This window comes from Euleptes europaea, chromosome 10, assembly GCF_029931775.1.
Source record: "Euleptes europaea isolate rEulEur1 chromosome 10, rEulEur1.hap1, whole genome shotgun sequence".
Classification (NCBI taxonomy): Eukaryota; Metazoa; Chordata; class Lepidosauria; order Squamata; family Sphaerodactylidae; genus Euleptes; species Euleptes europaea.
In genome coordinates, this window is record NC_079321.1 from 32,524,397 (window position 1) to 32,542,809 (window position 18,413).

At 44.3% G+C, this 18,413-nt stretch overlaps 1 protein-coding gene across 1 annotated transcript; it reads left to right on the forward strand.

Moving 5' to 3' along the window:
* Positions 1–1,822: 1,822 nt before the first annotated feature.
* On the forward strand, positions 1,823–11,265 carry ADI1 (acireductone dioxygenase 1). The gene is made up of 4 exons (XM_056856631.1): positions 1,823–1,942; positions 5,498–5,617; positions 9,215–9,394; positions 11,079–11,265. Exons 1-4 carry the CDS (start codon positions 1,823–1,825, stop codon positions 11,199–11,201), a joined length of 543 nt encoding a protein of 180 aa, XP_056712609.1. The 3' UTR covers positions 11,202–11,265.
* The last annotated feature ends 7,148 nt before the right edge of the window (positions 11,266–18,413 follow it).

The following is an 18,413-nucleotide window of genomic DNA, read 5'->3' on the forward strand; positions in this document are numbered from 1 at the left end:
AGAGCTCCAATTGATTTTAAAAGATGGTCACCATATATCAGTGCTCACTGCAGCAGCTGATGCCAACCATAAACAATAACACATAACTGGTTCAGCTATCTACCCTCAAAATAGATCATAGACTAAAACGAAGGGGTGGGAAGTAGGGAGGCCAGCACTGATCTCACTTAATCTTGCCTGCGGCCGCCCTCAACCATAAGCCTGGCGGAATAACTCTACCTTACAGGCCCTGCGGAACTCCTTCAGGTCCCACAGGGCCCTGATGTTACTAGGCAGAGCATTCCACCAGGCTGGGGCCAGGGCCAAGAAGGACCTGGCCCTGGTCGAGGACAGTCACACACTCCTTGGGTCGGGGACCACCAACAGATTATTGTCAGCAGAGCATAATGCTCTTCAGGGGGTATTAAATTAAAAAAATTTATGATTGCCTGATCTACTGCAATAGTGAATCCTATGCATACTTAGTGGGAAGTAAGGGCTGTTGAATTTGGTGGGAATTACTTCTCAGTAATCGTTTTGTATCATTTCTATAAAAGTGTTCACGTCTCTTAAGGAGCAATCTTAAGCAAGTCTATTTGGAAACAAGTCTGATACTATTCGATAGGGTTTACTTCCACGTAAGCATTGCTAGCATTGCAGCCTTAACCACGAACTTTCCAATAGCATGAATGTGATGCCTTTCGGTGTGCAGCAACCCCAACGAAGCATCAAAACTGCCCTGGGAGGCCGCCGCACAATGAACGGCGGTTCTAATATGCGCAGTCTTCTGCGGGACTAAACTCTCTTTAGAACTGTAGCCCAGTGGCAGACTGGGTTGCCAGAAGACATATTGGTTGCCAGGAGACAAAGGGGGCCCACCCACAATTATAAGGCTATCATTTAATTTTTATAAGAAACAAAATTTTCAAAGAAATACATAAGTAGGAAAAAGGTACAATTAGTTGCATACAGTAATAGTATTGGAATGTCTATTATATTTTCAAGCTACTAAAAGGTCATTAACATTTTTAACATATTGTCTAATGTTTAAGGGGGCCCACTTCATCAGGGGCCCACTTGCCATCGGGCAAGCTGGTACCCTGGGCAGTCCGCCTCTGCTGTGGCCTTCCCTGTGTTGTGGATCAGACAGGAAAACTGGCGTGGGGGGGTGGCGGAGGGGTTGCGCGAATTTATTCTACTATAGAATTTCAAAGGGAGATTGGAAAGAGAAACTGCTGAATTACAGTTGATATTCAAACTACAGTCAATGCATTTACCTGGGTTGAATAAAGACCTTGCATTCATGGCTCATGACCAAGGCTGATTTCTCCACACCCATCTCTCCCCTGGACATCACAGACTCTTCTGCAGACCACCCCTAATCCCATCACGCCTGCTATTCACGTTTACAGACTGTTAACATTTGCATACTAATGCTTGTCTGAATTCACTCTCCTCTACTTAAAGACAGATGGATTCACATTCTAACTGCATCTGAAGAAGTGAGCTGTGGCTCACGAAAGCTCATACCCTGCCAGAAAATATTTTTGTTAGTCTTTAAGGTGCTACTGGACTCTGGCCCTTTTCTACTCATTCTACTACGCCAGCCTTTCCATGCTTATTCGGAAGTAGCTCCCTTTGAAGTCAGCGGGTCTCACTCCGACGTCATAGGACCGGTGCACGACATCCCTGGGATTCCCCAAGCGCGCGATCCAGACCGCCTTTTGCATGCAGCCAAACCCGAGGGGTGGGGTTCTGCGGGGAGTCGCTCCGCCTTGATTGGCTGCGGCGCAGCCTGGCTGGAGAAGAGGCGGCGCGGAGGCGTGGGGGTGGTGGCAGCAGGATGGTGGCAGCGTGGTTCATGGACGAGTCCCCGGAGGACCAGCGGAAACCGCACCGCCGGGAGCCCAACCAGCCCGCCAGCCTCGAGCTGCTCAGGCAGCTGGGCGTTTGCTATTGGAAAGTAGGCGGAAGGGGAGCGGGTCCTGGCCCTAGCTCTCTTCTCCATGGGGAGGGCGACCCCGAGCCCCAAGCCCGGGTTCCTGAGCGGTGCTGGGCTGCGTGCGCATTGCGGTGCTTTGCAGCCACCTGCGACCTCCGATCGTTTGGCTGTTGTGCTCCCGAGCTGCCATGCCAACAGAAACAGCCCGGATAACCTACAAGAACCAAGCAACAGCACAATTTATCAATGCAGTTACATATATTGGGTGCAACAGTAGCAGCAGAGCGCTGGAGAGGCTTGCAGGCAGGCCTGCGCCGGAAAACACCAGACGGCGTTTGGCTTGGCTTTGGTTTAGTTCAGAAACCAAGGGGTTGAAGCCGCTGGGTCTTTCTGGTTCAGAGTACAAGATGATGGAGGGAAGGACGGGCCGGAAGTTTATAAAAGGACATATTATGCAGAGGAAGCGGGAACCCTCCCCCCTCCTGCCTCTCTCGCGAGGCTAGTATCCAGAGTCAACCAATGCAATGTCTTGCCAGCATATTCCGGAGAGGCAAATCGAGACGCTTATTTGCACAGTTGCATTACGGGTCGTGGCTGTTGCAGCAAAAGCAAAAGAGAAGCTCCCTGGCACCTTGAAGACTAACAGCATTCATTCCAGCAGGGGCTTTCATGAATCAGAGCTCGCTTCGTTATGGAAGAGGGTATCCGAGCTCTCTTGACTCATCTCCTCCCTTTTCCATCTCACACATGAAGGGGCCGCCTACTGAATCAGACCCTTGGTCTATCCAAGTCAGTCTTGTCTACTCAGACCAGCAGCGGCTCTCCAGGGACTCAGGCAGGGGTCTTTCACATCACCTACCTGCCTAGTCTCTTTAACTGCAGAGGCCAGGGATTGAACCCGGGACCTTCTGCATGTCGAGCAGATGCTCTACCCCTGAGCCACGGCCCCTGCCCTTCTGTAATCCCCCCAGATAAATATGAGGGTTTTTTTTCTTTCCATTATGTCTGAGGACATGATTTTTCACTCAGGCTGAAATATATGTTGTTAGTCTTTAAGGTGCCACTGTGCTTTTCTTAGGGGGTTACCGCACTTTGTATTCCCAGCGATGTATTAAGAGTTTGAAAATGTTATAAAAAATACTGTTTGCACTTTCTATGTATTCCCAGCGATGCATTAAGAGTTTGAAAACGTTATAAAAAATACTAGAGTCCAGTAGCACCTTAAAGACTAACAAAAATATTTTCTGGTAGGGTATGAGCTTTCGTGAGCCACAGCTCACTTCTTTAGACAGACTAACACTGTGAATTATAAAAAAATACTGTTCGCACTTTGTTTGTCCCCTTTAGCTGTGAAGACGTCTTCCAACCATTTATTAGCTGTGGTATCCAAAAACCCTTTTAAAGCGATGTTTTTTATAACATTTTCAAACTCTTGATACATCGCTGGGAATACAAAGTACAGTAAACCCCGTTATCTTTACACAGATTACTTGAAAAGACAAATCCGTGAAGGATAGTTCAGTCAACATCCATTAGCCATAGTGGCTAAATGGAGCCTCCATGTTCAAAGGCAATAAATCCCTGAATGGGGAGGCTCAGGGATTTTTCTTTATCCAGTAGGACTCTCCTAATGTGTTTAGTTGTAATCGTGGCTAGTGGCCTTTAAAGGATTTTTGGAGCAACAGACTGAGGAAAGAACCTATGACCATCAGTCTGGTTCCCAGGTGTAAAGGAAGACAGGATTTATGTCCCTTGTCTAGTTGTGTGAAAGAGGACAGTTCTTAGCAGGGATAGCATGCTGTGGCATCATGGTGAAGAGAAACTGCATCTGCTCCCACCCCTATCTTCCGAACTATTGAAGACACAAGAACCCACTCCACTGTTTCTAAGCATGACACCTTTGGGGTTAGAAGGCTTTCGAGTTATATTGGGGAGGTGAGGTTGTTCCTTTAAGCACCCAACTGCAAAAGAGCTCTTAGAGCTCTCTCTCTCGCGTTTCAGCACAGTTAAACTAGAATATCCTTACAAATTGCTGATTATGACTACATGATGAGGGGCGAGAAGTGCCAAATGTAGTGGTCTTCTCTTGCCTATTCACCATTTCACTGAAGGTGGAACTATTACAATTATTGAACAAATAATCTGGGGCCTGGGCAGTATATTAAGCTTGTAAAATAATCAATAAAGGCCCCCTGATTCTTGTTAGCATTTAAATTTAATCTCATTTTTTTGCCATGTTCCTACTCCTTTCCCTATCAAGGCTAATTTGTTGTTTTGGAAAGCTGCCCTGCCAAGGATGGCAGGTTGCCTGGGGGGGAACCCAAGACAGGAACTTCATATAAACAGTTTATAGCTCCTGGTGGACAGTGGCGTCATAAGGCAGCATCTACTGTACTCTGGAGGGGAAAAAACAATTAGTATGGAAGACCAGCTATAATTTAATCCATTGTTGAAGTCCCAGTGGATAAAATAAATAATATTACCAACAATTCCCTCTGGAATTCACTGAGTTAATAGTCCTGATCCTTGGTAAACATGGGTTGCATGAACACCTGCATCATGTCAAGCTAGGGGATCATAGATATGGCCACGATCTGTCCCTACGTGTGTGGCATTGTGACAGCATTGTGTTTTGGATCAAGGTTATGGGTGCCATCCATATTTGCAATTAGTTTGCTGATAGGTTGTATTTTCTCCCATGATTATGTACCCAGGGATGGCCGAAATCACTTGCAACTAGGGTTGCCAACAGGCCTGGAGAAAAATGCCCTGTCCTTTTAATCGAAGCTCAATGTGTAGAAATGGGCAGCTAAAGCTGTTCATGGCATGGAGGTAAACAACATCCCACTAAGCCTTTATTAAAGGGGCAAAATCATTTTTTCTCTTCCAAATTGTTGCGAACCCTACTTGCAACCCATGTTTCATGCTGGCTTTTGGCAGCTTTTAGACATTTTTGTCAGGCACTAGAATGTTTAGTTAATTATTGGGTGGCTTTTAGAAAAACTTGGATCTGCTTTTATTCTATAACTGAAAATATTGCTGCAACTCGGGTATGGGGAGTTGCTTTCTGATTGGCAGAAATTGCTGATTATGTCTTCATGGGGAGGGGGGGAAAGTGCCAGTTATCACTTTGCACAGCTGGCTGAGGAGGAGGGAAGAGAAGGGGCTTTGTGGTTGTTGCAAGGGTCAGCCAATCATCACTTTGCTCAGCTAGCTTGGCTGGAAATGGAAAGATTCAAGGGCATCTGTGCATGATTCAGTTTGAAAGCTTGTCTGTTCAAAATAGGTGAGTGTGGATCTGTAGTAGGCTCTCTCTTTGTATGTCAGTGTGCAGCCGGTTATGGTGAGAATTGGCCCTTGGGTCTGAATTAGGGAAGCTTGCATCTGAATCATAGTTGTGAAGGGTTCTCTAACTGGGCCTCTCACCACCCTGTTTGCTCACCTGTGCAGTGGGAATAACGAGGATCGCCTTTGTCAGGTTAAGTGCTTTGCGCTCAGAAAAGGGGTTTCGAAATGATTGATGATTATCGCATTTTTGAATGATTTATTCAGGAAAGCCTCTTCTTCCTTCCTCAGCTGGATGCTGATAACTATGAGACCGATCCAGTCCTAGCAAAAATTCGGAAGGAGAAAAACTACTCTTGGATGGACATAATCACTATACACAAAGATAAACTGCCAAATTATGAAGAGAAGGTAATAAAGTCTGCCTCTGTGTGGGCTTTAGGAGGGTTCCAAATACTGGAATTTTACCACTAGAGTGTGTTCCAGTTTAAAAAGTTTCCAGTTGTGCTAACTGGACATTGGATTCCATTGCCTTTCTCTAAGGGCCGAATTCTGCAGTTCTTGCCTCTTCAAATGGAGGGTTAGATTTTCTGTAACAGGAAAGTTTGTGTTTGCCTTGTAATTTTTCTTATTGCCTCTGGAAGGACTTTTTAGCAGCTGTGTGACAGTCCAGCGTTTCCTAGCATGCAAGTTCTGAGATGCGACGAGCTACACGTCAAGAATTTCTTGCTGTTTATTTTCTGCCTGTTACGCATCTGTTGTTAGCATGGCAGTTTTGCCAGAAAACATTGACAACCATGAGTCAGCACTTTGGCTGCATGTAAGAACTGTCTCGTTGAAAAATATTGGGTTTGCATTGATAGTGGTTTATGTGAAATCTTCCTCTATGGAACTCTTTTACATGTGCTCTCATCATTTGATGCTACCGCAAATGAACGTGATATATGCATGTGGGAACCAGCTCTCAGTTTTACCCTTTTTGCTGATCCCAAGTGACTGGTAGGCTTACAGTCCTTCCTTCCCATGGCAATAGGCTTTTCTCTGCTTCAGCCTTGCTCCTTTGCATTCCTACCTCACAGCTTTTTTACTAGTCAAATGCTAGGATACCTACATAAGTGAAGCAGAGAGAGATTACAGCTGTATTAGATGAACAGAAGACCACCGCAAGGGTACCTTTCAGAAAGTGTGTGTGTGGGGGGGGGGATTCTCTTTAGGGTTTAAAGGTCAGCTTGGGCTTGTTCAGGTTTAATTTGTAGAGAAATAAAGGATTTTAAGAGCATGTTAAGTTTTCTTTGTTCAGACTATGTTGGCAGCCTTGTTAGTGTTATGAAATAAAAAAACCTCTCTTAACAAGAGGATTTGTGCATTTGCCATATGTTCCTAACAAATACACCTGCTTAATTGCTTATAGTCAATTGATATTTTGACCGAGTGAACAGGCCAGAGATGCAGTTGATCCCAAGGAATAATCACAAACTGTGTGATCTATGGAGTTGGATCTTGACCTTCCTCAGTGGCACCTTGGCAGAAAAGATAACTGGAAATTGATAAATGAGTGACTAGAAATTGAGATGCAGTTGGATGGACAAGATGAGGATGGAACTGTAGGGGGGTTGAAGAAAGGCTTTGATGAAGATGAATGTTGAAGAACAATCGAGGAGGAAGAAGAAGAGTTGGTTTTTATATGCCGACTTTCTCTACCACTTAAGGAAGAATCACACTGGCTTACAATCACCTTCCTTTCCCCACAACAGACACCCTATGAGGTAGGTGGAGCTGAGAGAGCTCTAAGAGAGCCAAGAGTAGCCCAAGGTCACCCAGCTGCCTTCATGTGTAGGAGTGGGGAATCAAACCCGGTTCTCCAGATTATCCCAAGGCTACATTGTCAGTGGCAAGATTTATTTCAGTCCTTATATCCCTCAAACATTAGATTTAAAAATACGCTGCTCAAGATCAATGGATCAAGGAGCTTTCAAGGGATAAAGGAAAGGAAAGGTTCTCCAGATTAGAGTCCACCGCTCTTAACCACTATACCACGCTGGTTCTGGAAGAGTTGTGTTCTAACTAGTCTAGACTCTGGCACATGTGTATAATCTGCTTATCAAATGTATTGGTGCGTCCTTGGCTTGCTTAGGAGGTTTACTATATTCTGCATGCTGCCAGACTGATGTCACTAGATAGAAGGATTTGTCCCAAAGGTCAGCATTGATCTCAAGTGCTGTTAAGATCAATGAAGTGGTCTTAATAGTCTGAGCCACAAGCTCACAATTCTGCCTGGAGATTGTCTGGCTTTACGGTGAATGGCTTAAAACAGACAAAAAACTTGGACTATGAAAATGCTGATGAAGGATTAAGTATAAAGGAAGCTGGAGTTTGGCTTTGAGAAAATTTAATTGTTGGTTCTGTGTGCCAATAAAATATGAGGTGCTGAAGAATCCAAAGTAGTGCTTCTGAAACCTAGAGACCTACCTTTAACTACCACTTAGCAGCTTGGGACTCACTGATCTTCAAGTACACTATAGGAAGCCGTGTGACCAGAAAAGGAGGAGAGCCAGAGGTGTAACATCACCAGTGTCAAGGCCAGGACTGTGGGTAGCAAAGAGTTGGGCACAGGAAACAAGCTGAGCACCAGGATGAGTACCATGGTGAGGAACAAGCCCAAAGGTCAGTGTCACGGAGGAATCCTCTCTGGTGTTGAATGACTTTGCCTGTTCTTCTCAGTGTTCAGGGCAGGGATGTTGTGCCCTTGCTCTCTTGCAGCAGATCATTTTTTTAAAAGAAGGATTAAAAATGCCTTTCTCTTTAAGGGCTTGCAACCCCACACATGCATTTACACACATGAAGCTGTCTTATACTGAATCAGACCGTCAGCCCATCAAGGTCCGTATTTACTCGGCGGCTCTCCTGTGTCTCAAGCTGAGGTCTTTCACATCACCTACAACCTGGTCCTTTTTAACTGGAGATGCCAGGAATTGAACCGGGGACCTTCTTCATGCAAAGCAGAGGCTCTGCCACAGCAGGTGGCACTCTGCATCCCAGCTGAGATTTCCAACCCATGGATTAAAGACCACTGACCCATAAGCTGCAGCATCTGGGCAGGCATGAGTGGTCCCAACCGAAGGAAAACTTATGGCATCCGTGTGTTACTACCCATGTTACAGAGAAATATACTTTATTCAGCTTGGAGAAGGGAACTTTTTTTAGTCACTGGATGTCCGGTGAGAATGACGTAATTTCAGAATTCTCAAGCTGGTATAGCAGAAGGGCAAAAAGCATGATGAAGAAGAGTTAGTTTTTATTTGGCAACTTCCTCTACCTTTTAAGGAGAATCAAACCAACTTACAAATTGGCTTCCCTTTCTCTCCCTGCAACAGACACCTTGTGAGGTAGGTAGGGCTGAGAGAGTTCAGAGAGAACTGTGACTGGCCCGAAGTCACCCAGCTGACTTCATGTGTAGGAGTGGGGAAACCAACCCGGTTCACCAGATTAGACTCCACTGCTCATGTTGGGAAGCAGGGAATCAAACCCAGTTCTCTAGATTAGAGTCCGCTGCTCTTCACCAGTATACCACGCTGCGGTGGAAAGTTCCTCAGCCAGGAGAACAGGTGTGGTGGGTTTGGCTGTTGAGCTAGGACAAAGCTCTTGGGTAACCCTGGGCCAGTGGAGCGCTCTCTCTCAACCTAATCTGCTTCACGAGCCACTTGGAGGAAGGCGGGATAAAAATGTAACTGATTTTACAAGTGGACTTCAGGTAAGCCTTTAGCCTTATCTGTCATCTGCAGTATGGGACATACTTTGCTGGGCTTTTATAGATATTACCATGATGATGCATATGAAATGTTTAAAGCATTCAAGATGTGCTACATGAAAGCTACATTTCTGTTCATTTAAAGGAGATTTTTTGGGGGGATGCAATACCTTGCAACTGTTACAATGCAGCGCATGCTTACTGCTAATAATAGACTCACAAAATGAAAAGCTGCCTTCTCTCTTCCCTCCCTTTTCTAGATAAAAATATTTTTTGAAGAGCACTTACACCTGGATGATGAGATTCGCTACATCCTGGAAGGAAGTGGGTATTTTGACGTTCGTGATAAAGACGACAAATGGATTCGGATTGCCATGGAGAAAGGAGACATGATCACGCTCCCTGCTGGCATCTATCACCGATTTACACTGGATGAGTCTGTACGAAATTACTTTCTTTAAAGCATTCGGATAGAACTGCATATTAATAACAAAACTCTTTAAGATCCCCAGCACAAACAACTAAATTGGAAACATACAGAGAAAATATTGTAAAGTTGGGGGGAGGGAAAAAAACTGTAGAGGTTGTACCCCTGACCACTTCTTAACTTAAGCACTTTTAAATTTATACCACAATTGATTGAAAGTTTATTAGTTGTTAGTAGCTGTTGTGCATCTCACTCAAAATCCAAGCATAATAGCAACCCACTTTCAGGCATAACCTTTCTCCATCTTCCAGACTGCCATTCCACATTCTCTGGGATTAGAAATCAATTCCTAAAGGTTCAGGACAGGAATAGTATTAGAGTACATGTTCTTTCTCTGCCCTTTCGTACTGCTGCTGTTATGGATAAATGGACTGTCTCTAACCTTGTCACAAAATCCATCTTTAGTAAGGGATTGGTGTTACCATGGCAACTATCCAATGGAACCTTTGGGAGATCTATTCTGCTCATCCTGTTGGCTTGTTGTGAATATAGAAAGTTGAGGACACTTTTTCTTGTCACTCTGATACCTCTAGCTGGTGGTCATCTTGTCAAATTAGCTCAGAAGTCTATTGCTTTTCCTATGCATGGGATAAAACCTGCATGTCTCTATAAAGTGGAAGAGTTCCAGGATCTTGGGTTTTTGTTTTCAAGGAGTTACCTGTACAGCACTAAATAGAAACCATTTAATTGAGAAAATGTTCCGTTTTGTTAAGATAGCTACTAAGATAGTTCTCCAAGACCAGTAGGGGAAGAAATGTAGAGGAAATAAGATTTGCAAGGATTTTGTCAGGGGGAAGCAAGTCAAATCACGTATGGACTTGGAGGAAGGGAATAGGTTCAAAAAGGATTATTATAAATTACAAAATAAAATCAATCTGAAGAAATGAAAATAAAGCTCTGCATGTATTTACTTGTGCATAGCTCATGCAGAATAATATTGTGATAGCTTCTATGTATGCCTCAAATCTTGTATGAATAGGTTGTAAAAATTATCTTCATTTGAACAGCACTTGCAATGTTTGCAAAGAGATCTCTAGCACCTAAAAGACTTAACAGATAGCTGTAGGTTGAACATTCATAAGCAACAGTCTGTTCTGTTTTAATGCAGCTTGCAAAGTAAAATGTTGGCTATGAACACTCATAAAAACCTAATATGGTAACTGTTTGGGGAAAAATTGGGAGGGGTTCCATGCCTTCTCTGCAATCCTAAACAGAATTATACCCTTCTGTGACTACTGAACACAGTGCGCATAGAATGGTGTAAACTCTGTTTAGGATTGCACTGTTAGCCACCAGGGCAGGTGTGATCACAAGTCTCTTCTAACTGTGGGTTGTGGTTTAGCATTGTGATCATATTTGCTGAGTCCAGATTAATCATTCCAAAATAATTACCCTCTCCTATATCTGTTTTGGCAATGTGGATTACACTTTGCATTTCAAGAAATGTTTGGAAATGTCGGTATATTTGTAAAAACCTCAAGTTTCTAGGAACCTGACTACTTTTGAATCTTTAAGTAAAATTTTATTGCTAAGCTTTGGGATTTGATCCCACTCCTTTCATATCTTTGTACTTTGATCCTCCTCTTCTATGGGAGTTAACTGTATTAAGCATGAAACTTTCTGTTTTCCCTCTCCAGAATTATGTGAAGGCAATGAGGTTGTTTGTTGGAGAACCAGTGTGGACAGCTTACAACAGGCCAGCTGATCATTTTCCTGCTCGTGAGCAGTACCAGCAGTTTTTGGCACAAGCAGTTCAATAAACCTCTAAGAAGGCTAAATACTCAAGTGTGCCCCATAACTTCTGTAAAGCAGCAATAACCAAATGGCTTTGTTAACACTACCTGCTATTAATGAGCATTTGGTTTCCTGCAGCTCTAATGTAGGGAAAGCATGGGGAGTGTTGAACTGTTCATCCTATATTGATTGCCAGATGATTATGATTATTTTTTTTAAGTACAAGAACAGATTGTGGGTTTGTATTGTACCTTGATTTATTTCGAAGGTTTTCCATACTCACTCATGAAATTATGTTTAGTTGTATGTTTAATTTTCCTCTTAAGTTTGATACAGTAGGATGTTGATCACTCTCTATTATTATATTAATCCTGTTGCCTTCCAATGTAGCAAATATTTATTCTGTCAGAAACACATTAACTTTTAATAATAAATAAAATGTAAGAGATAAATATTCTGAGCAGAAAGGTTTGGAGTCCATTCTACATAAGTCAGACCTTTATTGCAGTGAAGTTTTTTTGAACTGGAGCAAATCAGATCTGTTCAGGATATCAACCCTTTCTCTTTACATATGACGTGTGATTCAGTCTTATTAAGCTATTCTCTGCCTTATCCAAAAACACGGTTATACTTTATTAACTGTGAAATCTGATTTTTGTAAAGTGCTAATAAACAGTGCTGCATTTGAAATGTACGCCAACTGATTTTCAAGTGTGTTCTCTTGCATAAAGGAGTTTTCTGCTTTGAGTACTCAGGGATTCACACTTAGTACGTTGGTAATGAGGGAGTGGACAAATGAGGTATCCAGGGGGAAATGTAGGCACCTAATTTCTCTTGGATCAGAGTAGGGAGCTCTGCAATTAATCCCATCAGTGGTATGAATGAGTGGTACATTTACCAGACCTGTGAAGCAAATGTCCCTGTGCTTATCAGTTGTGCCGTGTGCAGTCCGATGCATGGTGTGCTCATTCAGAAGTAAATCCCATTGACTCAATTAGGGTAAGTGTGCATGGAACTGCGGCCTTCCAGCTGCATTTTGATTCTTTTCCCAATCATGCCAGCTCTGCCTGATCATTTCCTTATCTGCAATATGTAGATGAACCAAGTTATCTTTTTCTTTGGGTGCAATCCAATGAGTGCTGTTAATGCACATCACCCCACCCACTTTAAGCGGACTGAAAAGAATGGAAGCTGCATGTTGGCTGCAGCCACTGAAGTACTTCTCCCTGTGGGTTTATTAATCGCCATAAATATTTTCAGCAATGTGGATGTAACTTTTATCTTCTAAAATTTGTGCGCTGAATTAAAATATCTTCAAGAAATCAGTGTGTTGCGCATCCTGTTCAAATTTATAATTTTATTGCATACAATAAAAAGTTCCCTTTTGAATGAGCATTGTTTAGCGATTCCTTTTAGCAGCAATCAACAGCCAGCTGGTCCGGAGTAAGCCCCTTCAAGTGAATGAGACTGCTTTACAGGGAATGAATTTCAGTCCTGTATTTCGAGTTCAGCAACTATTTCCTTCCCAGTGGAAATGAATTCGCAGGGGGCTCAGGATTCGACTCTCACCGCCCAATCTAGTTCATGCTTAGTGAAAACTAAAAGCTGCTCTGTCAAGTGGGGCTTTAGTGGTCTTTATAAAACAGTGCCTGGATTGCATTTTCTGTGCTTACCTGTCTTCTAGGTAAGTGCTTCGCAATGGTGATTTCTACTGAGATTTTCCATCTCATTAGTTTCACTGCTGATATTTTCAGTTAGTCATTTGTGACAGGTGAGTGTCGAGGGCAATGAGGAGCAAGGCCCTCAAGCCTGTCCTGCAGCTCACTCACCAGAGAAAGGTGGGACCTAGGAACTAATTAGCCAGCTAGTTCAATGAAGGTTAGGTCATCTGTTTGCACGTCAAGCGTAGGAAGCCTCCCCGCAGAGACCCGAGGCCATTATGCTGGAGGAAAAATAGGCAGCCACAGGCAGGAACTGCCTGGTGCCTGGACTGGAGTGGAATGCTAAAACCCGGATAAGCTTAGATTGCGGCAGAAGAGTATTAGGATGCCTCGCCAAATGAGAGCAAAGGGCCTATCGGGTTCAGGCTCATAGAGGCCTCTGGGGAAGGTTACAATCTGGGAATGTCAGATAATGTGATAGATGCAATGGAAAACTATGTTGCATGGGAGGTCCCCCCTTCTTTTGCTCCTGTCAGACTTGTTCACACTAGTAAGGTTTAGGGAAAAGCTCGTCTCTGGGTAGGGTTACTGTGATGTCAGCTGAGTGATCCTGTTTACACCAAAACTCTGTAAGAAAATGCGTGGTTCTGTCCCTTCCCACTCCATTGTTCTGTGGTATGTGTTTCCTTTATCGGCCCCAGTGAATACAGCTAGGTGGGTCACCTTGCTTTTCCTGTAATGGCCTGTGCCTTTAAATAACTGAAAGGCAGTCAGAAATTCAACAATTCAGACCTCCTGCGATTTACCTGCATGTTGGGAAAAGCTGAGCATATTGAAGAAGTTCTCTGTCAGGCAGCTGTTGGTAGGTTTTATTAATAGAGAGTATCCCCTCCTTTAACTGGACATTGAAGAGTAGACCGTTTGTTAGTTTGTGACATTTATACCCCATATTGGGTTCCCTAAGTGGCTTCGAATATTGTCCCATGCAGCCCTTTCAGAGTTCCCTTACTTTGTGGGCAAGTTTTTTGAGCATTTTAAAGATTGAATCTTGAAGGCTCCTTACTGTCATCACACATCCAAATAGCCATCTGGCAATCAGTCTCTGTGACTGTGGATTTACCCGCTGTTTGAATTTTATTTATTGGTATGAAGTTTACACTTGCTAACCAGTGCGCTAAGCTCAACAGAGAACTGATCCCCTCTGCTCACTTCACCCGGCTGATAGCCACAAAGGCCTGCCTTTGCTGTGGGAGCTGCCAGGTTGGCAAGCCAGAGAATTGTTTGGCTTTTAAGCCCAGCTGGATATGGTGAGGAAAGGTAGCAGTAATTAGCCACTGCTGAACTGCAGCTAAGAGGAAACCCTCACCCATATCTTTATCAGTGGGGCATTGAGAGGCCGTGCAGAGCAGGATCCAAACTGTGCAAGCACAAGGCTGCTAACTGGCCAGCAGTGTCCTGCACAGGAAGGTGTAGAGTGGGCATAGTGTACTGGTTAGAGTGTTGGGGGTCAAAGCTGGGACAATAAGGTTCAAATCCACACTCTGCCATGGAAGCTTGTTGGGTGACATTGGCCCGTCACAATCTCTGAACTTAATTTACCTGTAGTAAGCTGCTTTGGATCATTATTGGGGAGAAAGAAGAATATCAACAAAAGGTAAAAAAAAGGAATGGGGGTACTGATAACAGACCTACTCCAGGTCTTCTTGGATAACTCATCTGCTCTAGACCCTTTTCAGTCTGGCTTTGAGCTGCGCTATGAGACACAGATGGCTAGGGTTGCCAACTGCCAGGCAGTAGCAGGAGATCTGCTAATTCAACTGATCTCCAGCTGATAGAGATCAGTTCACCTGGAGAAAAATGGCCACTTTGGCAATTGAACTCTATGGCATTGAAGTCCCTCCCCTCCCCAAACCCCACCTTCCTCAGGTTCCGCCCCAAAAATCTCCCACCGGTGGCAAAGAGGGACCTGGCAACCCTACAGATGGCTCTGCTAGCTTTAGTTGATGTCCATCTGAGTGTGGACAAAGGCCATGCCTCCTTGGTGCTCTTGCTGGACTTATCTGGAACCTTTGGTGGAGTAGATCATGTCATCTTGTTGAGGTGCTTGGAGGCAGAACTGGGTATTGGAATGTGTGCTGAACTGGTTCAAATTATTCCTCATGGTTGCTATTGGAAACCAGCTATCATCAGTGTGGGACCTAACCTGTGGCATTCCACAGGACATAATTCTATCCCCCATGCTTTTTAGCTCTAGGTAAAGCTCTTAGGCCAAGTCATTCATAGCCTTGGGGTTGGTTGCCATCAATATGCGGATGGCACCCAGCTCTATATATCCTTATGCCAAGTCTCCTGGTGATGCTTTAGAGGCCCTAAATCGCTGCCTGGCTGCTGTGGTAAATTGACTAACAGTGCATTCCTAAGGAGAGTTACTCCAGTCTAAGCCCAATGAAATGAACTGAAACAAATTAAACCCTGAAATCTTGGTTGGGAAGACAGAATCTTGAAGGACCTTGTGCTCCCCACTTGTGATGGAGTTCAGCTGACCTTGCTGACTTGGTTAAGAGCCTTGGACCCTATGTTACTGCTGGAGAAGTAAGTTGATGCAGCTGCAAAAAAGACTTTCTCCCAACTCAGCATAGCCCCTCACCTTGATACAGCTGATCTGGCCACCTGGATCCACACCATAGTGATATCCAGACTAGACTCCTATAATGCACTGTACATTGGTCCTTCCTCAAAATTAATTCAGAAACTCCAGTTGGTGCAGAACGCCATGGTTCGGCTATTATCGGGAGCTAGATGGAGCATGCATGTTACTCCCAGTCTACAGTCACTCCACTAGCTGCCCATCAGTTACTGGGCTCAATTTAAAGTATTGGCTATCACATACAAAGCCCTTCATGGCTTTGCCTTGAACCCTCCTATTTGCAAGAGTGCCTTTCCCCCTGTGCACTGCCACAACAGCTTCGTTCATCTGAGCAGTGTCTTCTTCAGGTGCCAACCTGCAAATGGGCAAAGTCAACAACTGCCCGTACACGTGCCTTCTCCGTTGTGGCCCCCACCTTGTGGAATGGCCTGCCTGAGGAGGTCAGGAAGGCTCCCCCTCTTCTGGCTTTCCACAAACTACACAAAACAAGTATTCAAGAGAGCTTTTCTACGCAGCCAGTAGAGTTGCACTGTATGCACAATGATTCACAGCATTACTTAGATAAATTATTAGGGACAGTGTTTAGCTCACAGTTTACTACTGTGTTTAGCTCACTGAAAGTAGGATCCTACTATGTAATTTTTGTATCATGTAATGCAGGGGTCCCCAATCTTTTCAAGCCTATGGGCACATCTGGAATTCTAACACAGCATGGTGGTCGCAGCAACAAAATGGCTGCTGCAGGAGGCAGAGCCAGCCCACAGAATGATTTCCACAGTTTAACTTCAGTCACACAGTGTAGATCCTTGTGGTGTGATGGCAGCTTCTGCCAAAGCAACATTTTAAAAAAATCTGCACAGCCAATCAAATCTCCAATAGTCTAACAGAAGCCTTACTGAGTAAAAGCCCTACCTGGCCCACCCACTTCCTAAAATACTTTGTGGGAGTGATGGCACCCACGGACACCATGTTGGGGACCCCTGATCTAATGTGTCATGTTAAGACTTATGCTTTGCTTCAGTTCTGTTTTTAGACTTCTGATTGGTTCTACAACCCTCATCCTATTGTATTGTTTATTGAATACCCTATCCTGTTGACTCTTTCTGTGTAATTCACCTTGAGTCCAAGTGAGAAAGGTGGACTATAAATGATGTTAATCAATTAAACGAATACATAATAAATAAAATCAGAGGGCCGTGCAGGCTGCTATATTTGAAGTCCTGTTCCGTCCATCTATGAGCCTCCACTCTATGCCTGCTGTTAAGGAAATGGGGCCTTTTGCCCTTGGATGCTTCATCTTGCCAGCCACGTCAGCCAGTTTTCCAGACAAAACTATTCTCTGGGTTGCCAGTTGGCACTCCTGCTTCCAAGAAACCACAGGCTTCCCCAGAACACGGTTTGAAAACCACCAGTCTCAAAACGAAGCTTGTGCATTCTGCAATTAAAGAGTTGAGTACCCACATCCTCCTAAACAGGTGCCAGCATGTTATTTTCTCTGGTAGGTGAGACAAGCTCGGCACTGCGATCAACAGATGGACTGGCCTCCGTGTCAAACACTGACTTAGTCACTGGGCTTGCTTCTCTTCCTGGGCTTCAAGTGGGGCTGTCTGCTTTTGGTGGTGGTTGTTTAGATCATTGAAAGCACCCCTTGTATATTTATGGGATTACAAGTTCTTTCAGCCTTTACAAAACCCTGATTTTTAAAAACAATGCAAAATGGCTCAAGCCAGTGTGAGAGAGTAAGACTGTGAGGTTACAGCTGCCTTCCAATCGGCAACTGTGCACAGCAAGTTTTGATTTCTGACCTGCAGAAACAGTTTTGCTGAGTGTGACCCTGGAGAGGAGTAAATATGTTTGACCACAGTCAATTCCATCTTGTTTTGTCTAAGACCAAACCCTGGACGTTTACAGCAAGGGGTTCCCAGCCTTTTTGAGCTTGCAGGCACCTTTGGAGTTCTTCACAGCATGGTGGGTGCTGCAGACACAAAGTGGCTGCTATAATATAGATGCTGCAAGAGGCAGAGCCAGTGATAAAGTGGATGCCACAGCTTACCTTCAGTCACGCAGTGAAGATCTTTGTGCTGTGGTGGAAGCTGGTACCGAAGCAACATTTTTTTTTTAAATCTGCATACTCAATCAAATTTCCAATGGCCAATCAGAAGCTTTGCTGGGCAAAGGCCCCCAGCCCTACCCACTTTTTAAAAACACTTGGTGGGCACCAGGAAAGGTGTCGGCAGTTGCCATGATAACCACAGGCACCACATTGAAGACTCCTGGTTTACAGTAATGTTGACATCTCACAGGGTGTGGCTTTCCCCACTAAAGAGTCGCAGTGACAGGACCAGTTGCAACTGGCAAATGTCCCATTGTATGCAGCTCATAAGCACACAACCGTTCTCAAAGTCCAGATGTAGTGGCTTTAGCTAATGGGTGGATAAAGTTGATGCAGCAATTCCAAAACACTGTATTTTTTTCCCTCCTCACAGACTTTGTTCACCTTAAATGACAGTGGTCGTTTATGCATGGGTACTTTCACTCAAGTTCGCCCCCTGTCTGACTCAGTAGTTCCTTGGAGTTACACATGAGTTTTCTGTCCATTAGAGAGGACCTCGCGGCCAGCCCTCGCAAATCCCAGGTCTTCCCATTCCTGTAATAACCTGATTCTTCGATCTCCCCTGAGATCAGGCTGGGTGAAATCTCCATGCATAAGCTAAGGCACCCAACAGGGGAGCTGGGGTGGGTGACATTTTTTTCCACAGTAAGCAGTACATCCAATTAAAAAACAGCGTTTAAAGGGTCGGGGTCACAAATGCTTCCTGATTTTTGTCTCCACCCGTTCTTTCTGAGCAGACATTCACATAAGAAAGGGTTTTAAAACGCCACTTGGGTTTCTCCTCCCCATTCCAGGGGGGAAGACGGGAGCTGAACGT